Source organism: Mustelus asterias, chromosome 15 (genome assembly GCF_964213995.1).
Source record: "Mustelus asterias chromosome 15, sMusAst1.hap1.1, whole genome shotgun sequence".
In the NCBI taxonomy this organism is placed as follows: domain Eukaryota; kingdom Metazoa; phylum Chordata; class Chondrichthyes; order Carcharhiniformes; family Triakidae; genus Mustelus; species Mustelus asterias.
This window is the reverse complement of record NC_135815.1, coordinates 25,868,490-25,891,201: the sequence shown is the minus strand read 5'-3', so window position 1 is coordinate 25,891,201 and position 22,712 is coordinate 25,868,490. Positions and strand designations below refer to the sequence as shown.

Below are 22,712 nucleotides of genomic sequence, written 5' to 3'. Positions count from 1 at the left end.
CAGGGGAAAATGTAATTCCTCCCATTATATGTTTAACTTCTGAGATTAGACCCTTAAACTGAATATTTGTTGTTGAGGTAAACTCACTAATGTGTCAGATTTTGTTTCAATTGAAATAAAAATATAGATCTAATATTTAAGTGGTTTTCATTTATTGTATGAAAAACAATGCTTGTTTCTAACATGTGTATACTGCAGTTTCATTAAACACATTTAATATTCTTTTAATTTAAAAAGTGTAAGACAATAGTTCAAGAATTATTCTTCAACAAAATACTTTAGTATATACCCTGTGTTTGCTTCTACTTTCATTTTATTCATTTGTATTAGACCGCATGGTGTTAAGCCTTCTGACTGTATAAGTAGAAGAGCAGTTGAAGGCAGATATACCCCAGTAAAGTCTATAGTAGTCGTAGCACCAAAATTCAAGACAACTAAAATTCCTGTTCGTTCCCATTGTCTTATGAAAGAAATGGAGCTTGTTGAATTTGACACAATATTGAAGTCACCATACTGCAGAGAAGGCTCTTCGCTTCTTATCTTTCCAAGCTTCTGGTAATATGACAAAGTTGATAGTGGATCATCTTTCTGTTGCTGTGAAAACCAAAGAAAATTCTTATGACCTAAATTAAAGATCTTATAATCGCAGAATTATGCAACATAGAAGGATGTTACTTTCCATTGTACCAATGTTGAATGAGCTATCCATTGGTCTCACTCCCCTGTTCTTTCTCAACAATTCAGCAATATTTTTCCCTTTCTTGTATTTATCCAATTCCCTTTTGAAAGTTACTCTTGAATCTTCCCCCCCCCCGTAATACTTTCAAGTAATGCACTCCACTTAAAACCTCATGAGTTGGTTACCCCTTTATTCATCTGGTCTTTCAAGCCAGTAGCAGGACACTTATAGGAAGAAAGCAGACTGCTTTAAATAGGCCAATTGAGTGTGATGATGGCATTAATTTAAGCTGTGGCCTGAGTGGGAGTTTGTTCCAAGTAAGGATCAGGAGCGCGGTGTGGACAGCCACTGTTGGCTTCACCATCAGGCAAATATCTGCCAGAGGAACCTGTACCAGAAGAAGCACAACATAAAACTTTAAAATTTGTAATTTATTCTTCCTTTCGGAAGAACAGCTTTGCTCTTCCAAGTCTCACAAGGAAGCGTTAGGTTCTCTTTTGGACTAGGCTAACACCTTTCCCACCAATCACAGCTGGACCTAGGTTCCCCCAAATTGCAGTCAGAATCAGACCTCTCGATATTGAATCTTTGATTGAAACTGGGATTTCAATGGACCTGAAGAAATTCTTAGATGAGTGAAGCTCCAGCAACATTCAAGAGGCTTGACATCAGATCCAGAACAAAGCAGCCCTTTGGATTGGTACCCATCCACAAACATTCACTCCCTCCACCACTGAGGTACAGTAACAGCAGTGGGTACAAGATGTACTGCAGAAGCTCACCAAGGCTCCTTAGATAACAAACTCACAATCACTACCAACTGGAAGGACAAGAACAGCAGTCACATGGGAATACCACCATTTGAAAGTTTTTCTCCAAGCCACACAGCATCCTGACTTGGGAAACATCACTATTCCTTCATTGTCGCTAGGTCAAAATCCTAGAACTCTCCCCTTAACAGCACTGTGGGTGTACCTGTACCTCACTACCACCTTCTCAAGGACAATTAGGGATGGACAATAAACGCTGGCCTAACAGGTGGCTCCCACGTCCAATGCATAAATTTTAAAAATTGCATCCACCATTCAAGCATCTTTAAGAATGTGTAATTCTCAAGTTTAGCATTGATGTCTACATTGGAAAGCGCAGCTTGTGAACAGTCTCAGTGATCAACCTTATTTGAACTGTATAGAAATGAGGTACTGTTCATGCTCACGTATGAGATAAGAACCTCATATCACTATTTACAGCTTGCTTTATTCACCTTTATAGAATGGAATAAGAGACCAGTCACAACATAACTGTTTGCACCTCGGCTCTCTGCAACATTTGGTTTACCAACTCCTATCCTTCTTAAACCTCTCCACCTCTCTTTCATCTTGGAAATGCTTCTTTAACCAAGCTATTGGTCAATTGTCCTAATGTCTCATGTGATTAGGTTTGATATCACTTCTGTGAAGTCCCTTGGGACGTTTTACAATGTAGAAGATGTCATATAAATGCAAATTATTCTTATTGACTTGTATTCCTGTTACAAACGGAGTAAGAGAAAACTGAAACCCCTTACTGTCTGTAATCAATGAGATTGTTTGAAAAGAATGAGATTAGCGTTTAGTCATTCGGTAGTACGGAACTTGAGGGCTGTTGGAAAAGGAGTTTTTGTCAATACTTATTACCTTACACTCATCAGCGCAATTTGCAAGAATACAATGCGAGAGAAAACAACTATTGGCTGAAGACTGGCATTTGTGATGTGAGGAATCTCCTGAGACCAAGGTGGATCATCCACGAGGCACTTCTGGCTGAAGATTTTTGCAAACATTTCAGCCTTATCTTTTACACTGATATGCTGAGCTCCTTCATCATTGAGGATAGGGATATTTCTGGAGCATCCTCAGTGTAGTGTTCTAGGTCCAACCATCTTTGGGTGCTCCATCATAAGGTCAGAAGTGGGGATGTTTGCTTATAATTGCACAATGTTCAGCACCATTTGCCACTCCTCAGAAACTGAAGGGTCCATGTTCAAATGCAGCAATACCTGAACAATATCCAAGCTTGGACTGGCAAGTGACAATGTGCAGGAAGTGACCATCTCCAACAAGAGGGAATCTATCATCCCTTGGCATTCAATGGCATTACCATCGCTGAACCCCCCACTATCAACACTTGGGGATTACCATTGACCAGAAACTGAACTGGACCAGCAATATAAATACTGTGGCTACAACTGTAGTTCAGAGGCTAGGAGCGTAACTCACTTCCTGACTTCCCAAAGCTGGTGCACCATTTACAAGGCACAAGACAGGAGTGTGATGGAATACTCTCCACTTGCCTGTATGAGTGCAGCTCCAGCAACACTTAAGAAGCTTGATACTGTCCAAGACAAAGCAACCTGCTTGCTTGGCACCCCATCCACAAACATTCACTTCTTCCACCAACGGTGGCAGTGTCTATCAATTACAAAATGCACTGCAGAAACTTACCAAGACTCATCAGGCAGTACGTTGCAAACCCACAACCAAATCAAGCAGGACAAGGACATCATGGGATCATCATCACCTACCAGTTTCCCTCCAAGCCACATATCATCCTGGCTTGGAAATATATTACCTTTCTTTCCCCATCACTGGGTCAAAAATTTGGAACTCCCTATTAGCACTATGGGCATACCTACACACATGAACTGCAGTGGATCAAGAAGGCAGCTCACTACTATCTTCTCAAGGGCAATAAGGAATGGGCAATAAATGCCAGTGATGCCCACATTCCTATGAATGCATGCATTTTTAAAAAACAAGTTAAGAAGGTATTATATATTCAAATATTTGCACAGACTGCTTCTTTAGTTTAAAACCCACAACCCCCAACATAGTTAGGACATTACAGAAGGCTTTCAAAAACTGCCCCCCTCATATAAATGTCAATGGCTGTTAATGAGTCACCCATGCTGCCAACATGTCCATTATCAAGCCACGTCCACAATGCAGAGATTGATGCAACATAAGACTTAAAACTCTACACAGGCATGTCGTATCATAAATGCAGATATGGCATCTCACAGAGGATGATGACTCAGCTGTACTATTTCAGCTCCTTGAAAGAACATTTGCAACATCCATTCTGCCAAATAGTCCTATTTTGAACTTAAGCTTCCATATATACTTCTGCAAAATGCACATCTTTCCATCCTGTGGCATCTGGACTTTAGTGGGCACAATAGATGACCAATATTATCTGGATATTACCTACGGAGTAGTGATGCCCACACCTAGGCCAAAGTACAAAATTACAATAGGTCTGGCACGGTATTGCTGCCTCACAGCACCAGGGACCCAGGTTCAATTCTGGCCTTGGGCGACTGGCTGTGTGGAGTTTCCATGTTCTCCCCATGTCTGTGTGTGTTTCCTCCGGGTGCTCCGGAGATGTGCAGGTTAGGTGGATTGGCCATTGTAAATACACAAACTTATGGGGATAGGGAGGGGGTTTGGGCCTGAGTAAGATGCTCTTTTGGAGAGTTGGTTCAGACTCAATGGGCCAAATGGCCTCCTTTCACACTGCAGGGATTCTATGGAATGGGTTGCACCCAGCACTCATGCTTAAGATGCACTTGATGGCCAGCATCTGGATGTGGATTCTGATCAGTAAGCCTCCCTTAAATGCATGCTTAGATGGAACATGATGATACAAGGAGCATCTCCAAGTTTGAGCCTTTGACTTGTGTAGTCTTATTAACTGGAGCTTACAACCCAGAAGGAATAAGCCCTTCTATGTTTCAGCTAATAGGTCAAATCCTTGCTCTTGTTGATAGCATCTCAAGATAGATCTCAGTTTGCTGCTCCTGTCATTACTGGTGAGAAGTGTCCTCATATTTTAATCATTCATTTGAGTTCTCTAGTGCACAACACACACCAACCCATGTGGAAGTGAAAGACTTGGATTTGCTATTAGAAACAAGATTATACTTATTTTTCCTAAAACTGTCAATGTTGTAATTGAATTGCCATCAAAAATAAATTGGATGTTTGGTGTTTTAATTAACTCTTATATAATTTAGAAAATGTATTGGCTCATTCTTTAACCAAATTCAAAAACCCACCTTTGTACACTCTTCAGTGGAGATGTACATTGCGGATCTTTATCATATTCGGCTAATATATGTCAGTTAAAACGGCGATCTGGATAACATTCTCTGGTGCTTCCTTTTCTTAGGGGACAGTTAAATCAGTTGATATGTCATCTTCTACTTTTTCTGCTACCTCCAGGACGATGCCATCAAACACATCTTCCCCTTCCCTTTCTTTTTAGCACTTCAAAGGGACCGTTTCTTCCCCCAATCAATTACTCCTAGCACTGCCTCCTAGTACAAAGGCATCTTTCCATGCAAGCACAGGAGATGTCCTTTTACCTCCTCGCTCCTTGTCATTCAGGGCCCCATAGATTCCTCCCAGGTTCAACAGTGATTCACAAGTTCTTCAATTTGGTATTTTGTATTTGCTGCTCACAAATTGGTCAGCTCAAAAATGTGGAGACCAAACTCAGATTGAGTGACTGCTTTGCAAATTCTATTCAGTCTGCAAACTTGATCTTGAGTAACTGCCATTTCAATTTTCCATCTTGCTGTCATGCTGATCTCTCTGTCCTTGGCTTACTGCAGAATTCTGATGAAGCTCAAATGATCTTGATAAACAGCACCACATCCTTTAATTAGGCACTTTACAGCTTTTTGTTCTTAACATTGAGTTCAATGATTCCAGACAGTAATCTCTACTCCCAATTTTGTTTCCCATTTCTTTGGAGTTTTCCATTTTACACTCATGTGTAGATGACAGCTGCTCATCTCCTCAACCATGAATCCATGGTGGCAGCTGTTACTCTCCAGGCTATCCCCAGTACCCTGTGGTAGAATACATGGCTGAACTGCCACCAATGGAAGATCTGCAACATGCAGTTAAACACATGAAAAGTGGATAATATTCCAGCTGAGGTCTTCAAAGCTGGCAGACGTTTGCTCACAACAAGGCGTCACTCACTCATCCTAAAGATTTGGGAGGAAAAATAAACTCCTTGCTCGATTTCAGGAATGTGACAATTGTAATTGTCTTCAAGAAGGGAGCTAAATTTGGTTGTGGAAACTATTGAGGCATCTCGCTCTTGTCCAGAGCAAGAACATTTCTGACATGCTTCTCCTGAATTGCCTACTTCCTGTGGCTGAGGTAATCCTCCCAAACACTTTCCAGAGAAATCTCAGTGCTTGACTACACCCCAAGTCCTCCACAGCACCCTCTCACTAACGCCCACCCACCCCACACAGACACACACACACTACCCTGCATGGTATTACGCCCATTCTGACCCACACAGGCCTCTCCCAACCACACTTACCCCCCCACCCTTCCAAATAACCCTCAATCTGCTGACACGCCATGAGACTTTCCCCACCAGCTCCTCCCACGGATCCCCTGACTTCCTTTCCCTGACTAACTGCAACTGATATGGGCCCAAACAATATTCTGGCAATAGTACTGTGGGCTAATGCTGCAGATGTAGCCATGCCCTTAGTCAAGCTGTTCCAGTACAGCTACAACATTGGTATCAAGGTTGTAATGAGGAAAATTGCCCAGGTATGTTCTGTCAACAAAAAAAAACAAAACCAATTGGACAACTATCACTCCATTCGTCTACTCTTGATCATCAGTAAAGTGATGGAAGGTGTCTTCAACAGTGCTATCAAGCAGCATTTACTTTGCAATAACCTGCTCATTGTGCTCAATTTGAGTTCTGTCAGGGCCACTCAGCTCTTGACCACATTACAACCTTAGTCCAAACATGGACAAAATAGCTGAACTCAAGAGGACAGATATGAGTGACTGCCCTTGACATTAAGGTAGCATTTGACTGACTGTGGTATCAAGCCCCATTAAAATTGGGGTCAACGGGAAAACTCTCCACTGGTTGGAGTCATATCTTGCACAAAGGAAAATAGTTGTGGTTGTTGGAGGTCAATCAATGTCAATGCCTGATACATCAGCCACACTCACAAGACAGCCCCGAACGTCATCCAAGCACAACGCAATGCCATCCATGCTCTCAAAACCAACCGCAACATCGTCATCAAACCAGCAAAGGAGGGGCCACTGTCATACTGAACAGAATGGATTATTGCAAGGTGTACCGAAAACTGAACAATGAGGAACACCACAGTTACCCACAGATCTGACCAAAGAACACACCCATCAACTCAGACTGATCAAGACCTTTGATCCGGACCTTCAGAGCACCCTCCTTGCACTCATCCCACGTACTCCCTGCACAGGAAATCTTTACTGCCTCCCAAAGATACATAAGGCCAACACACCCGGCTGTCCCATCGTATCAGGCAGCGTGTGAGAACTTCTCTGGCTACGTCGAAGGCATAGAAATCATAGAAATCATAGAAACACTACAGTGCAGAAACAGGCCATTCGGCCCATCAAGTCTGCACCGACCACAATCCCACCCAGGCCCTACTCCCATATCCCTACACATTTACCCGCTAATCCCTCTAACCTACGCATCTCAGGACACTAAGGGGCAATTTTAGCATGGCCAATCAACCTAACCCGCACATCTTTGGACTGTGGGAGGAAACTGGAGCACCCGGAGGAAACCCACGCAGACATGAGGAGAATGTGCAAACTCCACACAGACAGTGACCCAAGCCGGGAATCGAACCCAGGTCCCTGGAGCTGTGAAGCAGCAGTGCTAACCACTGTGCTACCATGCCGCCCCTATCGTACAAAGAACCTCCAGCTTCTGTCACAACACTATGGACTTCTTACAGAAACTCAGCACCCATGGAGCAGTTGAACCAGGAACACTCCTAGTCACAAGGGATGTCTTGGCACTCTGCACCAGCATCCCCCACGACGATGGCATTGCTACAACTGCCTCAGTACTTAACGCCGACAACTACCAATCTCGAGATGCAATTCTACAACTCATCCGCTTCATCCTGGACCCAACGTCTTCACCTTCAACAACCAGTTCTTCATCCAGACAGATGGAACAGCCATGGGAACCAAACTCACACCTCAATATGCCAACATCTTCATGCACAGTTTGAACAAGACCTCTTCACTGCACAGGACATTCAATTGATGCTATACACTAGATACATCGATGACATTTTTTTCCTTTGGACTCACGGCGAACACTCACTGAAACAACGATATGATGACATCAACAAGTTCCATCCCACCATTAGACTCACCATGGACTACTCTCCAGAATCGGTTGCATTCTTAGACACATGCATCTTCATCATCAAGGACGGTCACCTCAGCACTTCACTGTACTGTAAGCCCACGGATAACCTCACGATGCTCCATTTCTCCAGCTTCCACCCGAAACACATTAAAGAAGCCATCCCCTATGGACAAGCCCTCTGTATACACAGAATCTGATGTGGAGATGCCGGCGTTGGATTGGGGTAAACACAGTAAGAAGTTTAACAACACCAGGCTAAAGTCCAACAGGTTTATTTGGTAGCAAAAGCCACAAGCTTTCAGAGCCTTAAGCCCCTTCCTCAGGTGAGTGGGAATTCTGTTCACAAACAGGGCATATAAAGACACAAACTCAATTTACAGAATAATGGTTGGAATGCGAATACTTACAACTAATCAAGTCTTTAAGATACAAACAATGAGAGTGGAGAGAGCATCAAGACAGACTAAAGAGATGTGTATTGTCTCCAGACAGGACTCACAGCTTGCCTGGACCTGCAGAGTCTCACTGGCTGTCCTGTCTGGAGCAAACTACCCAGACTTCAGGGGAACAGCGACCACGAAACCACACAATCCTGCTACAGCAACCTCTGCAAGACATGCTGGATCACTGACACGGATGCCATCATCTCATGTGAGAACACCATCCACCAGGTACACGGTACGTACTCTTGAAACTCAGCCAATGTTATCGACCTGATAAGTTTCAGGAAAGGATGTCCCGAGACATGGTACATTGGCGAAACCATGCAGATGCTACGACAACGGATGAATGGACATCGCTTGACAATCTCCAGGCAGGAGTGTTCCCTTCCTGTCGGGGGACACTTCAGCAGTCAACGGCATTCAGCCTCTGATCCTCAGGTAAGCATTCTCCAAGGTGGCCTTCACGACACATGACAATGCAGAATCACTGAGCAAAAACTGACAGCCAAGTTCCGCACACACGAAGACAGCCTCAACCGGGATTTTGGGTTCATGTCACACTATCTGTAACCCCCATGACTTGCCTTGGCTTGCAAAATCTCACTAACTGTTCTGGTTCGAAACAATTCACACCTCTTAAACCTGTACTTAACCCTCTCTCCACTCGCATTGTCTGCACCTGTAAAGATTTGATTACCTGTTAAGACTCGCATTCCAACCATTATCTTGTAAATTGAGTCTGTGTCTATATATGCCCTGTTTGTGAACCCAATCCTCCACCCACCTGATGAAGGAGCAGTGCTCCAAAAGCTCGTGCTACCAAATAAACCTGTTGGACTTTAACCTGGTGTTGTGAGACTTCTTACTGTGCCTACCCCAGTCCAACGCTGGCATCTCCACATCATGTCAATCAACCCAGTCTCCGGGCATCAATGCAGGAGTTCCTCAGGATAGTAACCTAGGTCCAACTATCTCCCGCTGCTTTGTTAAGGACCTTCCCTCCATCATATGGTCAGAAATGGGTATGTTCACAGATCATTGCACGATGTTCAGCACCATTCACTACTCAGATACTAAAGCAATCCGTGTCCCTATGCAACAAGACTTGGACAACATTTAGGATTGGGCTGATAAATGCCACACAAGTGCGAGGCAATGATCATTGCTGGCATTATCATCACTGAATTTTTCCACTTTCAACATTGAATACAGGAGTTGGGACGTCTTGTTGAAGTTGTACAAGACATTGGTAAGGCCACACTTGGAATACTGTGTGCAATTCTGGTCACCCTATTATAGAAAGGATATTATTAAACTAGAAAGAGTGCAGAAAAGATTTACTAGGATGCTACCGGACTTGATGGATTGAGTTATAAGGAGAGGCTGAATAGGCTGGGACTTTTTTCTCTGGAGCGTAGGAGGCTGAGGGGTGACCTTATAGAGGTCTACAAAATAATGAGGGGCATAGACAAGGTAGATAGTCAATATCTTTTCCCAAAGGTAGGGGAGTCTAAAACTAGAGGGCATAGGTTTAAGGTGAGAGGGGAGAGATACAAAAGTGTCCAGAGGGGCAATTGTTTCACACAGAGGGTGGTGAGTGTCTGGAACAAGCTGCCAGAGGTAGTAGTAGTAGAGGCGGGTACAATTTTATCTTTTAAAAAGCATGGGTATGATGGGTATAGAGGGATATGGGCCAAATGTTGGCAATTGGGATTAGCTTAGGGGTTTTAAAAAAAAATAAGGGCAGCATGGAAAAGTTGGGCTGAAGGGCCGGTTTCCATGCTGTAAACCTCTATGACTCTAACATCCGATGGATTATCATTGACCAGAAACAGAACTGGACCAGTCATATAAATACTTTGGCTACGAAAGTATGTTAGAGATTGGGAATTCTGCAGAGAGTAACTCATCTCCTGATGCCCCAAAGTCTGTCCACCATCTACAAGGCACAAGTCAGGAGTGTGATGGAATACTCTCCACTTTCCACAAAAAGTGCAGCTCCAACACCACTCAGAAAGCTCAATAACACCCAGGACAAAGCAGACCACTTGACTGGCACCCCATCCACCACCTCCATCATTCATTTCCTACGCCACTGACACACACTGGCAACATTACGTTCGAAATACAAGATGCACTGCAGTAACTCGCTAAGGCTTTTTCATCATCTTCCAAACCTACAACCTCTCCCACCTAGGACAAGGACACAAGATACATGGGGACACCACCACTGCCTAACAGCACTGTGGGTGTAACACAACACTTGAACTGCAATGGTTTAAGGCGGCAACTCACCACCACCTTTTCAAGGGCAATTAGGGATGGACAATAAATTATGGCCTAGCCAGCATTGGCCACATCCCCTGAAACATGAAAACATAGAAAATAGAAGCAGACGTAGGCCATTCAGCCCTATTCCATTATTCATTTTGATCAGGCTGATCATCAAATTCAATATCCTGATCCCACCTTGCCCCCAGATCCCTTAATCCCTTTAGCCCCACGAGCTATAGAAATAGAGGAAATAGAAAATAATTTAAGAAAATTCATGCTGTCACTGATGCCCTGTATCTGGAGGAAACCAGTGAAAACTGTAAACTCAAGGGAATTTTAATTTTCCACATATAGATTGGGACTTGCATACAGTTAAAGGTTTAGACGGGGTAGAGTTTGTAAAATGTGTTCAGGAAAATTTTCTACATCAGTATATAGAGGTGCCAACTAAGGACGATGCGATATTGGATCTCCTATTGGGAAATGAGTTAGGGCAGGTGAGGGATGTGAGAGTGAGGGAACACTTTGGATCCAGTGATCATAATGCCATTAGTTTCAACCTGATCATGGATAAGGATAGATCTGGTCCTCGGGTTGAAGTTCTGAACTGGAAAAAGGCCAAATTTGATGAAATGAGAAAGGATCTGGGAAGTGTGAATTGGCACAGGCTGTTCTCTGGTAAGGATGTAAATGGAAAGTGGGAGGCATTCAAAGGAGAAATTTTGAGAGTGCAGAATTTGTATGTTCCTGTCAGGATTAAAGGCAAAGTAAATAGGAACCTTGGTTCTCGAGGGAGATTGTAACACTGATTAAGAGGAAGAGAGAGTTGTATGAAATGTACAGGCAGCAAGGAACAGATCAGATGCTCGAGGAGTATAAAAAGTGCAAGAAGCTACTTAAGAGGGAAATCAGGAGGGCTTAAAGAAAACATGAGGTTGCTTTGGCAGACAGGGTGAAGGAAAATCCAAAGAGCTTCTAAAGGTATGTTAGGAGCAAAAGGATAGTGAGGAATAAAATTGGTCCTCTTGAAGACCAGAGTGGTAGACTGTGTATGGAACCAAAAGAGATGGGGGGATACTAAATGGTTTTTTTGCATCCGTATTTACTGAGGAAACGGGCATGGAGTCTACGGAAATAGGGCAAACAGGTAGGGAGGTCATGGAACCTTTACAGATTAAAGGGGAGGAGGTGCTTGCAGTCTTGAGGCAAATCGGAGTGGATAAATCCCCAGGACCGGACATGGTATTCCCATGGACCTTGAGGGAAGCTAATGTTGAACTTGCAGGGGCCCTGGCAGACATAGTTAAAATGTCAGTATCCACGGGGGAGGTGTCGGATGATTGGAGGGTGGCTCATGTTGTTCCGTTGTTTAAAAAGGTTCCAAAAGAAATCTGGGAAATTATAGGCCTGTAAGTTTGACGTCGGTGGTGTGATAAGGGATAGGATCTACAAATATTTGGATAGACAGGGACTTATTAGGGAGAGTCAACATGGCTTTGTGCATGGTAGGTCATGTTTGACCAATCTGTTAGAGTTTTTCGAGGAGGTTACCAGGAAAGTGGATGAAGGTAAGGCGGTGGATATTGTCTACCTGGATTTCAGCAAGGCCTTTGACAAGGTCCCTCATGGGAGGTTAGGTAGGAAGGTTCAGTCGCTGGGTATACATGGGGAGGTAGTAAATTGGATTAGACACTGGCTCAATGGAAGAAGCCAGAGAGTGGTTGTGTAGGATTGCTTCTCTGAGTGGACTAGCCTGTGACTAGTGGTGTGCCGCAGGGATCGGTGTTTGGTCCATTGTTGTTTGTCATCTATATCAATGATCTGGATGATAATGTGGTAAATTGGATCAGCAAATTTGCTGATGATACAAAGATTGGAGGTGTAGTGGACAGTGAGGAAGGTTTTCAAAGCTTGCAGAGGGATTTGGACCAACTAGAAAAATGGGCTGGAAAATGGCAAATGGAATTTAATGCAGACAAGTGTGAGATATTGCACTTTGGAAGGACAAACAAAAGTAGAACGTACAGGGTAAATGGTAGGACACTGAAGAGTGCAGTTGAACAGAGGGATCTGGGAATACAGGTACAGAAGTCTCTAAAAGTGATGTCACAGGTGGATAGGGTCGTAAAGAATGCCTTTGGTACATTGGCCTTTATAAATCGGAGTATCGAGTATAAAAGTTGGAGTGTTATGGTAAGGTTATATAAGGCACTGGTGAGGCCGAATTTGGAGTATTGTGTACAGTTTTGGTCACCCAGTTACAGGAAGGATGTAAATAAGGTTGAAAGAGTGCAGAGAAGGTTCACAAGGATGTTGCCGGGACTTGAGAAGCTGAGTTACAGAGAGAGATTGAATAGGTTGGGACTTTATTCCCTGGAGCGTAGAAGAATGAGGGGAGATTTGATAGAGGTGTATAAGATTTTGATGGGTATAGATAGAGTGAATGCAAGCAGGCTTTTTCCACTGAGGCTAGGGGAGAAAAAAACCAGAGGGCATGGGTTAAGGGTGAAAGGAGAAAGGTTTAAAGGGAATATTAGGGGGGACTCCTTCACGCAGAGAGTGGTGGGAGTGTGGAATGAGCTGCCGGATAAAGTGGTAAATGCGGAGTCACTTTTAACATTTAAGAAAAACTTGGACGGGTTCATGGATGAGAGGGGTGTGAAGGGATATGGTCCAAGAGCAGGCAAGTGGGACTAGGCAAAGAATGGTTCGGCACAGACAAGAAGGGCCAAAAGGTCTGTTTCTGAGCTGTAATTTTCTACGGGGTTCTATGGTTCAAGGAGCTGTTCACTCTTACTGCCACTAGTACTTCAGCTGTGGTCTAACAAGTGTTTTATACAGCTCCATCATCCCTACTCTTATATTCTATGTCTCAGCTAAAAAGGGTAGTATCCCACATGCCTTCTTAACCATCTCATCTACCCATCCTACTGCCTTCAGGGAACATTGGATATGCAACCCAAGGTCCTTCTGGTCCTCTGTACTTCCTAATATCCTATTGTTCATTGTGTATTCCCTTGCATCGATCTCTGTATGAGGCCCTTCATTTTAGTTTTACTATCATAAGTAGACTAGGTTAATGTAATTATAAAGTGCCATATATATGATACGCAAAAACAAGTTTAATCATAGGCCTGCAATTTAAGGGAGTAAATTCATTCATGGGTAGCAAGGCTGGAGCAGTCTCTCAAGCTGATAAAAGGAAGCTCAGGTTCCAGCGGAAGAGTGACTCCTTTCACCAATTAAAAAATCATAGATGTTGGCTATGGCCTTGGTTACTGGTAATGACGTGGGTAAGGTTTCCTAGGTAAAGGGGAAGGAACCCACATGGGCAATAAGCTAATAAGCTCCTATTCCTGTTGACAGGTGGAACATTATTGACTAAGGTAATAATGTTGAATATTGTGATTGGACCCTCCAGTCTAATTGATGAGACTAGGCAGGATATTGAAATGTTCAGAATAATATAATAATTTTACCTTACAATATTAGGTCAGAGAGGGCAGTCAACCCTCATTGACAGTGTCTCTCTCCTAATGCATGCATTAGCAAATAAATTCCTTTTTGTTCTTTAACTATATACTGTCTTTCATAGTTTATGTATCGGTTGAGTGAGGTTCAACAAGTACAGAGCACCCCAGGGAACACCTCAGAAATTTCCTCTTACACCCTGTAACTGGAGGAAACCAGTGAAAACTGTAAACTCAAGGAGCCATTCATTCTTACTGCCACTAGTACTTCAGCTGTGTCCTAACGAGTGTTTTATACAGCTGCATCATTCCTACTCTTATATTCTATGTCGTGGCTAAAAAGGGTAGTATCCCATATGCCTTCTTAACCACCTCATCTCCCCATCCTATTGTCTTCAGGGAACTTTGGATATGCACCCCAAGGTCCCTCTGGTCCTCTATACTTCCTAACATCCTACCGTTCATTGTGTATTCCTTTGCATCGATCTCTGCGGTACACCACTGGAAACAGGCGTCCAGTCATAAAAACAACCTTCAACTATCGCCCTCTGCCTCCTACCATTAAGCCAATTTTGGATCCAATTTGCCAAATTGCCGTGATCCCGTGGGCTCTTACCTTCTTGATCAGTCTCCCATGCAGGATCTTGTCAAAAGTCTTACTGAAGTCCATGTTGACTACATAAATTGCACTGCCCTCATCTACACACCTAGTCACCTCTGTGAAAAATTCAATCAAATGATTACCCTCTGATAAAGCCATGCTGACTATCCTGTGTGGAGTTTGCACATTTTCCACGTGTCTGCGTGGGTTTCCCCCGGGTGCTCTGGTTTCCTCCCACAGTCCAAATATGTGCAGGTTAGGATGACTGGCCACGCTAATTTGCCCCTTAACATCAGGGGATTAGCAGGGTAAACATGGGGGTTACAGGAATAGGGCTAGGGTGGGATTGTGGTTGGTGCAGACTCGATGGGCCGAATGGCCTCCTTCTGCACTGTAGGGATTCTATGATCCTTAATTAATTCTTGCCTCTCCAAGCAGAGATTAATTTTGTCCCTCAGAAATGTTTCCAATAATTTCCCTACCACTGATGAGACTCATTGGCCTTTAATTACCTAGTTTTTCCCTTCTTCAGTAATGGTACCACATTAGTGCACGCGCGCACACACACATGCGTGCATGCACATAAACACGCACGCGCGCACGCACCCCCCTTGCCCGCCTGTGTTTTTTCATGTCCCCTCTTCACTCTCCTAATTTCATTATTTAGTACTCTCCTGCACTTTGTGCTCTTCTAGGGCATCCACTGTTTGGGGCTTCCAGTATCTACCATAAGCCTCCCTTTCATTCCTTATCCAATCCTGTATATCCCTTGACATCCACGGTTCTTTGAACATTATGGTCCCACCCTTTACCTTTATACTATTCTTGCTGCTTCTTCTGTTGCTGATGCTGTTATGCTGCTAGTCGTTTTGTGGAGATTTGATTTACAAACCTCCAAAGTTCCGAAAGTAATCTCCAAATTTGTGAAAATAATCTCTCAGCACAAGCACTGTGGACAAAGGCTTTCACACAATCATGCAAAGCAGCTGTAAGGTTTTAGTGCTTATTGGCATATTTCCTGTCATGATTTCAGCCCCCTCAATTGCTTCTATGTTAATGCTTCAGTTGTCCTCTACTGTTCAATTGCAAAAACCATGTTATCATTGTAGTTGAACAATTTATTGAAGTTGACAACCTAACTCTTCCAAGGGAGTTGCTTTCAAGCACAGTTAAATGTGAAAGTCAGTGGGCTGGAGTTGGCTGCATGATGCTGTGTCAGTTTCCATACTTTTAACCTCCCCTTTGCAACTACTTCCAACCCCACACTTGCAGTGTGCGCAATGTTGGAAGTAAAGGCAAACACAAGACTGCACCAAACTGTCTGGTTTGCTTGGATGCAATTCTGGCCAGGCTGAAGGATTTTCCGACACTGAAGCAAACATAAATAAAGGTATAACCTGGAATGAAGACGTTCTCTGGATTTACCTGGAGAATCAGAAGACATGCATCCCAAAAATAAAAATGATCTTCGCTGATCTCAAGAAGATCATTGGGCATGAAGACAAGATAGCTTATCTCAAATTTACCACAGCCAAATAACTTCCTGTAAGTTAAAGTTCATCCCCTTAATTGTGTTTCTGTCTCCACAGACACTGTCTGGCCTGCTGAGTATTCCAGCAATTCTTGATCTTATTTAATATTTCCAGTATCTAAATATTATGCATTTGATTTGCCTTTCATTTTTTATTAACAGATACACTGTTTCTGTCCTTTAGGCATGTTAAACAGATCATGATATAAACTTAACACAGAAACTTACTCATATGCTACAGGTCTTTTCGTTTTAGGTTATAGAACTCCTACAGTGCAGAAGGAGGCCATTTGGCTTATCAAGCCTGCACCAACAACAATCCCACCCAGGCCTCGTCCCCATAACCCCACATATTTACCCTGTTAATTGTCCTGACACTAAAGGTCAATTTAGCATGGCCAATCAAGCTAACCCACACATCTTTGGACTGTGGGAGGGAACTGGAGCACCCGGAGGAAACCCATGCAGACACGGGGAGAACATGCAGACTCTGCACAGTCACCAAGGCCGGAATCGAACCTGGGTCCCTGGTGTTGTGAGTGCTAACCACTGTGTCACCGTGCCACATATTATCAAATTAGATTCAAGAATGGTTACCTATTTGTATTCTAGTCATGAGTTCCGTGACAATATTATAGTAATTATAACATATTATGCCAAATAGTCATACGTACCAAAACACTGGGGGTATAAGCACTCAAATCTGGTAATACCCAAGGAGAACTTTTAGTGAATCCGGCAAATTTGGTATCGTCCCACCGCATTAGAGGATGTGTTGTTACCTATTATGGGAAGTAGAACAACAAAACCAATCCAAACATTTATGAGTCAATTACTTAAAATATTATGGTAATCTGATTGCACGAGTAGGTTTCTGATTACCTTGTAGTCTTTGAGACCAATTTCATCGCCATAATAAATGATTGGAGTCCCAGGCATTGAAAAGAGAAGCATTATAAATAATCTAGCATATATTCCGCCACTTCTTTTTATGGTCACAGATGAAAAATGTCCTTTGACGAACTACAAAAAGATCAGATATACAGATAGCTATATCATTTACACATAAAATACATGTTCCTACAGAACGTATGATTTTCGTAGGACAATTCATAGAATCATAGAATCATAGAAACCCTACAGTGCAGAAGGAGGCCATTCGGCCCATCGAGTCTGCACCGACCACAATCCCACCCAGGCCCTACCCCCACATATTTTACCCGCTAATCCCTCTAACCTACGCATCCCAGGACTCTAAGGGGCAATTTTTTTAACCTGGCCAATCAACCTAACCCGCACATCTTTGGACTGTGGGAGGAAACCGGAGCACCCGGAGGAAACCCACGCAAACACGAGGAGAATGTGCAAACTCCACACAGACAGTGACCCGAACCGGGAATCGAACCCGGGACCCTGGAGCTGTGAAGCAGCAGTGCTAACCACTGTGCTACCGTGCCGCCCAATGACATTTGTCACACATGTTACAAAGATTTGTAACATGGAATTCTTGCAATGTTGAAAACCCTCTCAATTAAGCCTAATGAAGGAAGAGAAAGGTAAGCCTATTTAACTAGGTATAGCAATTGAATAATTCAAACTGCTTTTGTAACATGGAATTCTAGAATTTTCCTGGTGTTTTGGGGACAGAGCTTGGCATTTTCTTCATAACTTGCTGAAATGGCAGAGACCCAAATGGAGCAGGCTTTGCCATAGCTCTTGAACGCAGCTACGGTATTGGGATCCTGCTTCTGGATTCCCCAAAATATCAGAGTGGATATATAGGGTTACTCCCCATATCAAAAGAAGAATTTCTAACTTAAAAAATCCCATCAAGGATCAGAATGGTTGAACTGCATATAGATTCCAAGTCTGCAGTGACTACAGGAATAGGGGGTTTACCTGGTAAGACTCTTCCCAGGTTTTCACTCTTACCTGAAAGTCCTGTCATGAGACTTGACAGGCTGCACTGTGGCAATCTTTCACAAGGTGTTAGGAAAACAAAGTTAGTTTTAAGGGATTATATTTGTATTGGTAAGCATTAGAAATATGATATTGCTTTAGGTATGTTTAATTAAATGTTTCTATGCCTGGAAGGGTAAAACCTATAGTTCGATTCATGCTGGATAAAAGGTGTTAGTATGTGTGGGGGTTGGTTAAGTCCAACTGTGTTTCTATTGTGCTTAGAGAGCGTTACATGAAGCGTGAATAGAAGCAGCAGTCGTTGCTTTGCAACTGAAGGCCTTTGTAAGGTAGAAAAGCTGTTAAGTTTTAGTTTTAGCTGGATATATTGTAATTGGAGACAGGACACTGGGGAGTGAATATTCCTTAACTCTGCCAGAATAAAAACCGGACAGGACAGGTGCTGCAAAAAGGCAAACTTTTTAAAGTACCAATTCTTGTCCAGATAACCAAAGAGTTGGGACAGAAAGGATGTCTTAAGGAGTTAAGAAAACAGAGGCCAAGGTATTGTTCAGAAGATCCAAGGAAAAGTAAACAGTGTTCTGAGTTAAAGCAACAATTGCAGTAACCACACACTTAGAATTCTCAGAAAAATTCTCTAAGTGTCGAATGGGAGAGAAAACGGTAGGTTTTCTCGCCTGTTTTTCAGTGAGGTAGGTAATGGGAATTTACAGCACTCTATGGCTTCTGTATTGCACAATGTGATTCTCATCAGTGGGGGAGAAGGGGTGGAGTCTTAGCTTCCCTGAGAAGCCAGATGTTACCAAGGGAACTCGTATTCAATGAGCCCCACTGGGAGATCAGTGAGATTCCCCATAGAACTCATGGGGGTTATCACAAAAAGTTATGGTCTTTTGAGCCAATATTCCATTCTGGGATCTCCCCGTCCAGTTATAACATCAACTTGGATCATAACATAGGACAGGAAGAGGTAGCCAATGAAGCAGGCATGCATAGAAGTGGTCACAGAAGTCAGAAAATGTAGTCCTTCCAACCTAGAGACAGGTCAAAATGACTCAGGACCTCAGGGTGATGGGAAAGGTGAGTGGCACTGCACTTTCAGGTGCCAACTCCTATGGACTGACTTTTCCAGTTTCCTCCTGCACAGCACTCCTCAGAACAACATATCTTCCAGCTGCATTCATTCCTCTCTCTCCAGACACCGCATATTCCCATCTATTTCCCTCTGGCATCTATCCCTCATGGCTGTGCTCTACAAACATTTTCCTTTCCTCCTATCCATGCAAGTCATTTCTAATACCTAACTCTACTTTGTCTCTTCGCTGGAGAAGAAAGCACAAAATGACTGCAGATGTCAGCAATGATCTGCCATGAAAACCTAAGCCTCCTGAGGCACTGATGCCCACACATGTCAAGAGAAGTGATCCTCTTCCTCTAAAACCTGAGGTGTAGGTATTGCATTCTTTGAGCTGGAGCTTGGTGTTCATCCCTGATCCGTGGAGTGGCATATGGCTGCTGAGAAGGCATTGGCTGTTGCTGCTGCTCGTCCTGGTGCTGTTGCTCCTCTCGTTCTTCACCAGAGGTGTAAAGTAAAGTAAAGCTGCATAAGCTGCTCCCATAAAGTACTGGACGCGAGCAGCAGGGAAATGCAGCTGAAGATGGGTGAAATGCAAGACAAGTAAAGTGACTTTAGAGATGCGAGCTATTACCTGGCACGAGGTAGAAACACTTTGAGAGGAATGCTGTAAGCAGCATCAGCCACTCACCTGGTCAGCATGACTGGAGCTCTTTACTTTCATTAATCAAATCTTTCTCAGCCTCTTTGTTTAGTTGAAAAAATCACATCACTGTGCACTTGCTTAGTTGACTCTGATGAGTTGCTGACAGCTTGGGAAATGGACCCCCTACTGTTAAACCCTGAATACAGTGATATAGAGATTTAATTGCCTGTTTGCATTACCTTCCCTACAGCTCAAGGATTTCCATTCGTAGGGAAATCCAGGTGAAATCCTGAAGTGGGTGGGCTGATGTTGGAATCTCCACCCGATGTCACTTTTAGTGGTTTTAACATACTGTATACACCCAAATCCACCTTTCCTTACCTGTGAAAATTTCTCCCAGCGATTTCATCTCTTCATAATTATACTCATGGATTTGTGAATATATCATAAACTTTTACAGAATAAAAGAAAAGAAAATGTTTTATCATGCTTTTAGTCTTCGAGAACTACCCAATTAACCAAATATTTTTGCAATTGTCATATTCTATTTCAAATTTGTAGAATTATAAAACCAATTTTTGTTTACATTAGATTTTTGGGTTATATTCCATAACGTTATCCATTACCCATCAGAAGCCTTGGTCATTGTGTCGGGGGAGGTGAGTGGGCCCTTGGTATTCCAATTCAGCTTCAGCTGCATTTCCCTGCTGCTAGCATCCAACTTCAGATTGGGATCAGAGGCTGGGCTCTGCCCTCTGCAGGGCATTCCCTGCTGGGCACTAGGTCCCTGTTAGTAGTGGTCATCAGCCCACAAAGATGCTGAGCTGGGGATTTGGATGGTCCTAATGATTCCCTTGGAACAGGAGCCAAAGTCCTCAGCAAATTGGGAGCTGGAATCTAAATGGGGAGTGTGGGCTGGAGAAGGAGGAATCAGAAGCCTTGTGGAGAGAGAAAGGAGAGAAGGACTGCAGTCAATAGCTGGAGCAGCAGTTGAAGCCTGGTGAATCACTGTGATGAAGAGTCACGGCCACGGATAGGGCAGAGATCTGGAGCATTGGTTGTGAAAATTTTCAGTAAATAGTTTGTTTCTTGAAGGTTAAGGTTTCCTTTGAGGTTTTATACAATTTTGATGCCGGTGGAATAAAGGAACCTTGTTTTTAACCTCTGTGCAGTCTGTGTGCTTGAATCCCATCATGGTATATGATTCAGAACTGTAGGCAAAAGAAGTACATTAGATGATTAGATATAATATGCAGTAAACTTGAAGGTGACTCATTGCGGCTTCAACAAGGAACAGTTCATTAACTGATTATCCCAGGACATGCGTTCCTGCTCCCAATTGTCTCAGCTTCCCATGCAGCCTCTCCACAGGGCCCAGTCTAATCACGTGACCAGCAAAGGATTGCCCCTTTAAAAGGGGCCACATTACCACACTCCTTTTCCCCTCAATCATGAGTTCACATATGAATGAAACCAAAAGCATCATTATACGTAGGCATACGGACACAGTAACACATTAAGGACACCCAAGGGAAAAGTCCATTCAAAGTCAATTGGTCTGGAGAGTTGAGTGTTTGAGCCTCTTGGTTGCAGTTCGGTAAAGGAGACGTGAGTTCTGCTTCTTCATAAACTACATTTAATTCTTTGATTCAACTCCACATACAATTCTCCCCAACACCCAGTGCCACTTGTAACCTCTTTATACATCACAATGACTTCCATTAAATGATTAACATCCAATTTAGAACTTAAGTGGAAAGTGACTGTTAACCCATTCCTAACAGTCCCCCCTCCCTTGGAGAAAAAAAATATTCTGAGGAATATTCTTTCCACAGACAAACAGAAAACACAAAATACACTCTATTTCCCCTTCCCCCCTTTTTATATTAAAAAAACCATACATTCACAGAAAGATGCGCCCTCCCTTAATAATGTCCAAAAGTTTCTTCGAAGTAGCCCCTCTTAGTAAAACAATTGGACAGTTGATAGCTACTATCAATCCATTTTATTTTTGATATTTCCCCCTTCCTTTAATCTGGCTATGCCTATCCTCAACCTTCTCTCGTTCAGACTCTGTGTGGTGTGCACATTTTCTCAAAGGGACATATTGCCAATGTGACACTCGATGGGTATTTTACCCAAATCACCCACCCTAAAATTTCTGTTAATATCTGGGATATGAAAAAGGCCAAATCCATTGCCTCTGCAGCCAATGTGCCAAGACATTAACTTTTTACAACTCTCCTTATTTTCTTTATTTCCCATGCAAGAGGGCAACATTTACCATATTCCCCCAACAGAAAGTTTACAAAACCTCCCACGCTTGAAAACCCATCACTCAAATTGACATAGGATGCATCACTATAAATTATGGGTTTCAGATGACCAACATCATCCAAAACACACTCCTGCATTTTTAGTTTGGCCAACATTTTGTTTGCTCTCATTATGTCTTCCACTACAGGATCTTTCATTTTTATACTCAACTCTAGGATATCAAAACTAGTGACAATCTGGTCTTTGACCTAGCCAATTCAGTTGCCCAATCAAACTTTGGAGTTCCTCTTTTTCCATCTTAGAAACGACCATGTCCTTTTGTGAAGCCCTATCACGACTAATTGCTATTGGGCTGATACTCTCCAAATAAGATTGCTGACATAAAGTGGCACCTGACTCAGTCTGTCCAATTCCAGCCCAGTATATTTGAAAGCGCCTGAAGCCTGACTTCCAACCCTAAATTCCTTCCTCAGCCCAGAAATTACAATAGCTTCAAAATCACTACTACCACCCCACAAAAATTCATCGACATGCATCATAAAGATACCACA

The 22,712-nt window shown here is 43.0% G+C and overlaps 1 protein-coding gene across 1 annotated transcript in view; it reads right to left on the bottom strand.

The window, feature by feature from the left end:
• Window positions 1-258: 258 nt before the first annotated feature.
• The window catches only part of LOC144504906 (amino acid transporter heavy chain SLC3A2-like), a 74,878-nt gene continuing 52,424 nt past the window's right edge, over window positions 259-22,712 (bottom strand). The window contains exons 5-7 of the mRNA XM_078230655.1: window positions 17,126-17,266; window positions 16,918-17,025; window positions 259-594 (exon numbers count right to left, since the gene is read on the bottom strand). Coding sequence (XP_078086781.1) covers window positions 259-594; window positions 16,918-17,025; window positions 17,126-17,266 — 585 coding nt within the window. The remainder of the gene's footprint in view (window positions 595-16,917; window positions 17,026-17,125; window positions 17,267-22,712) is intronic.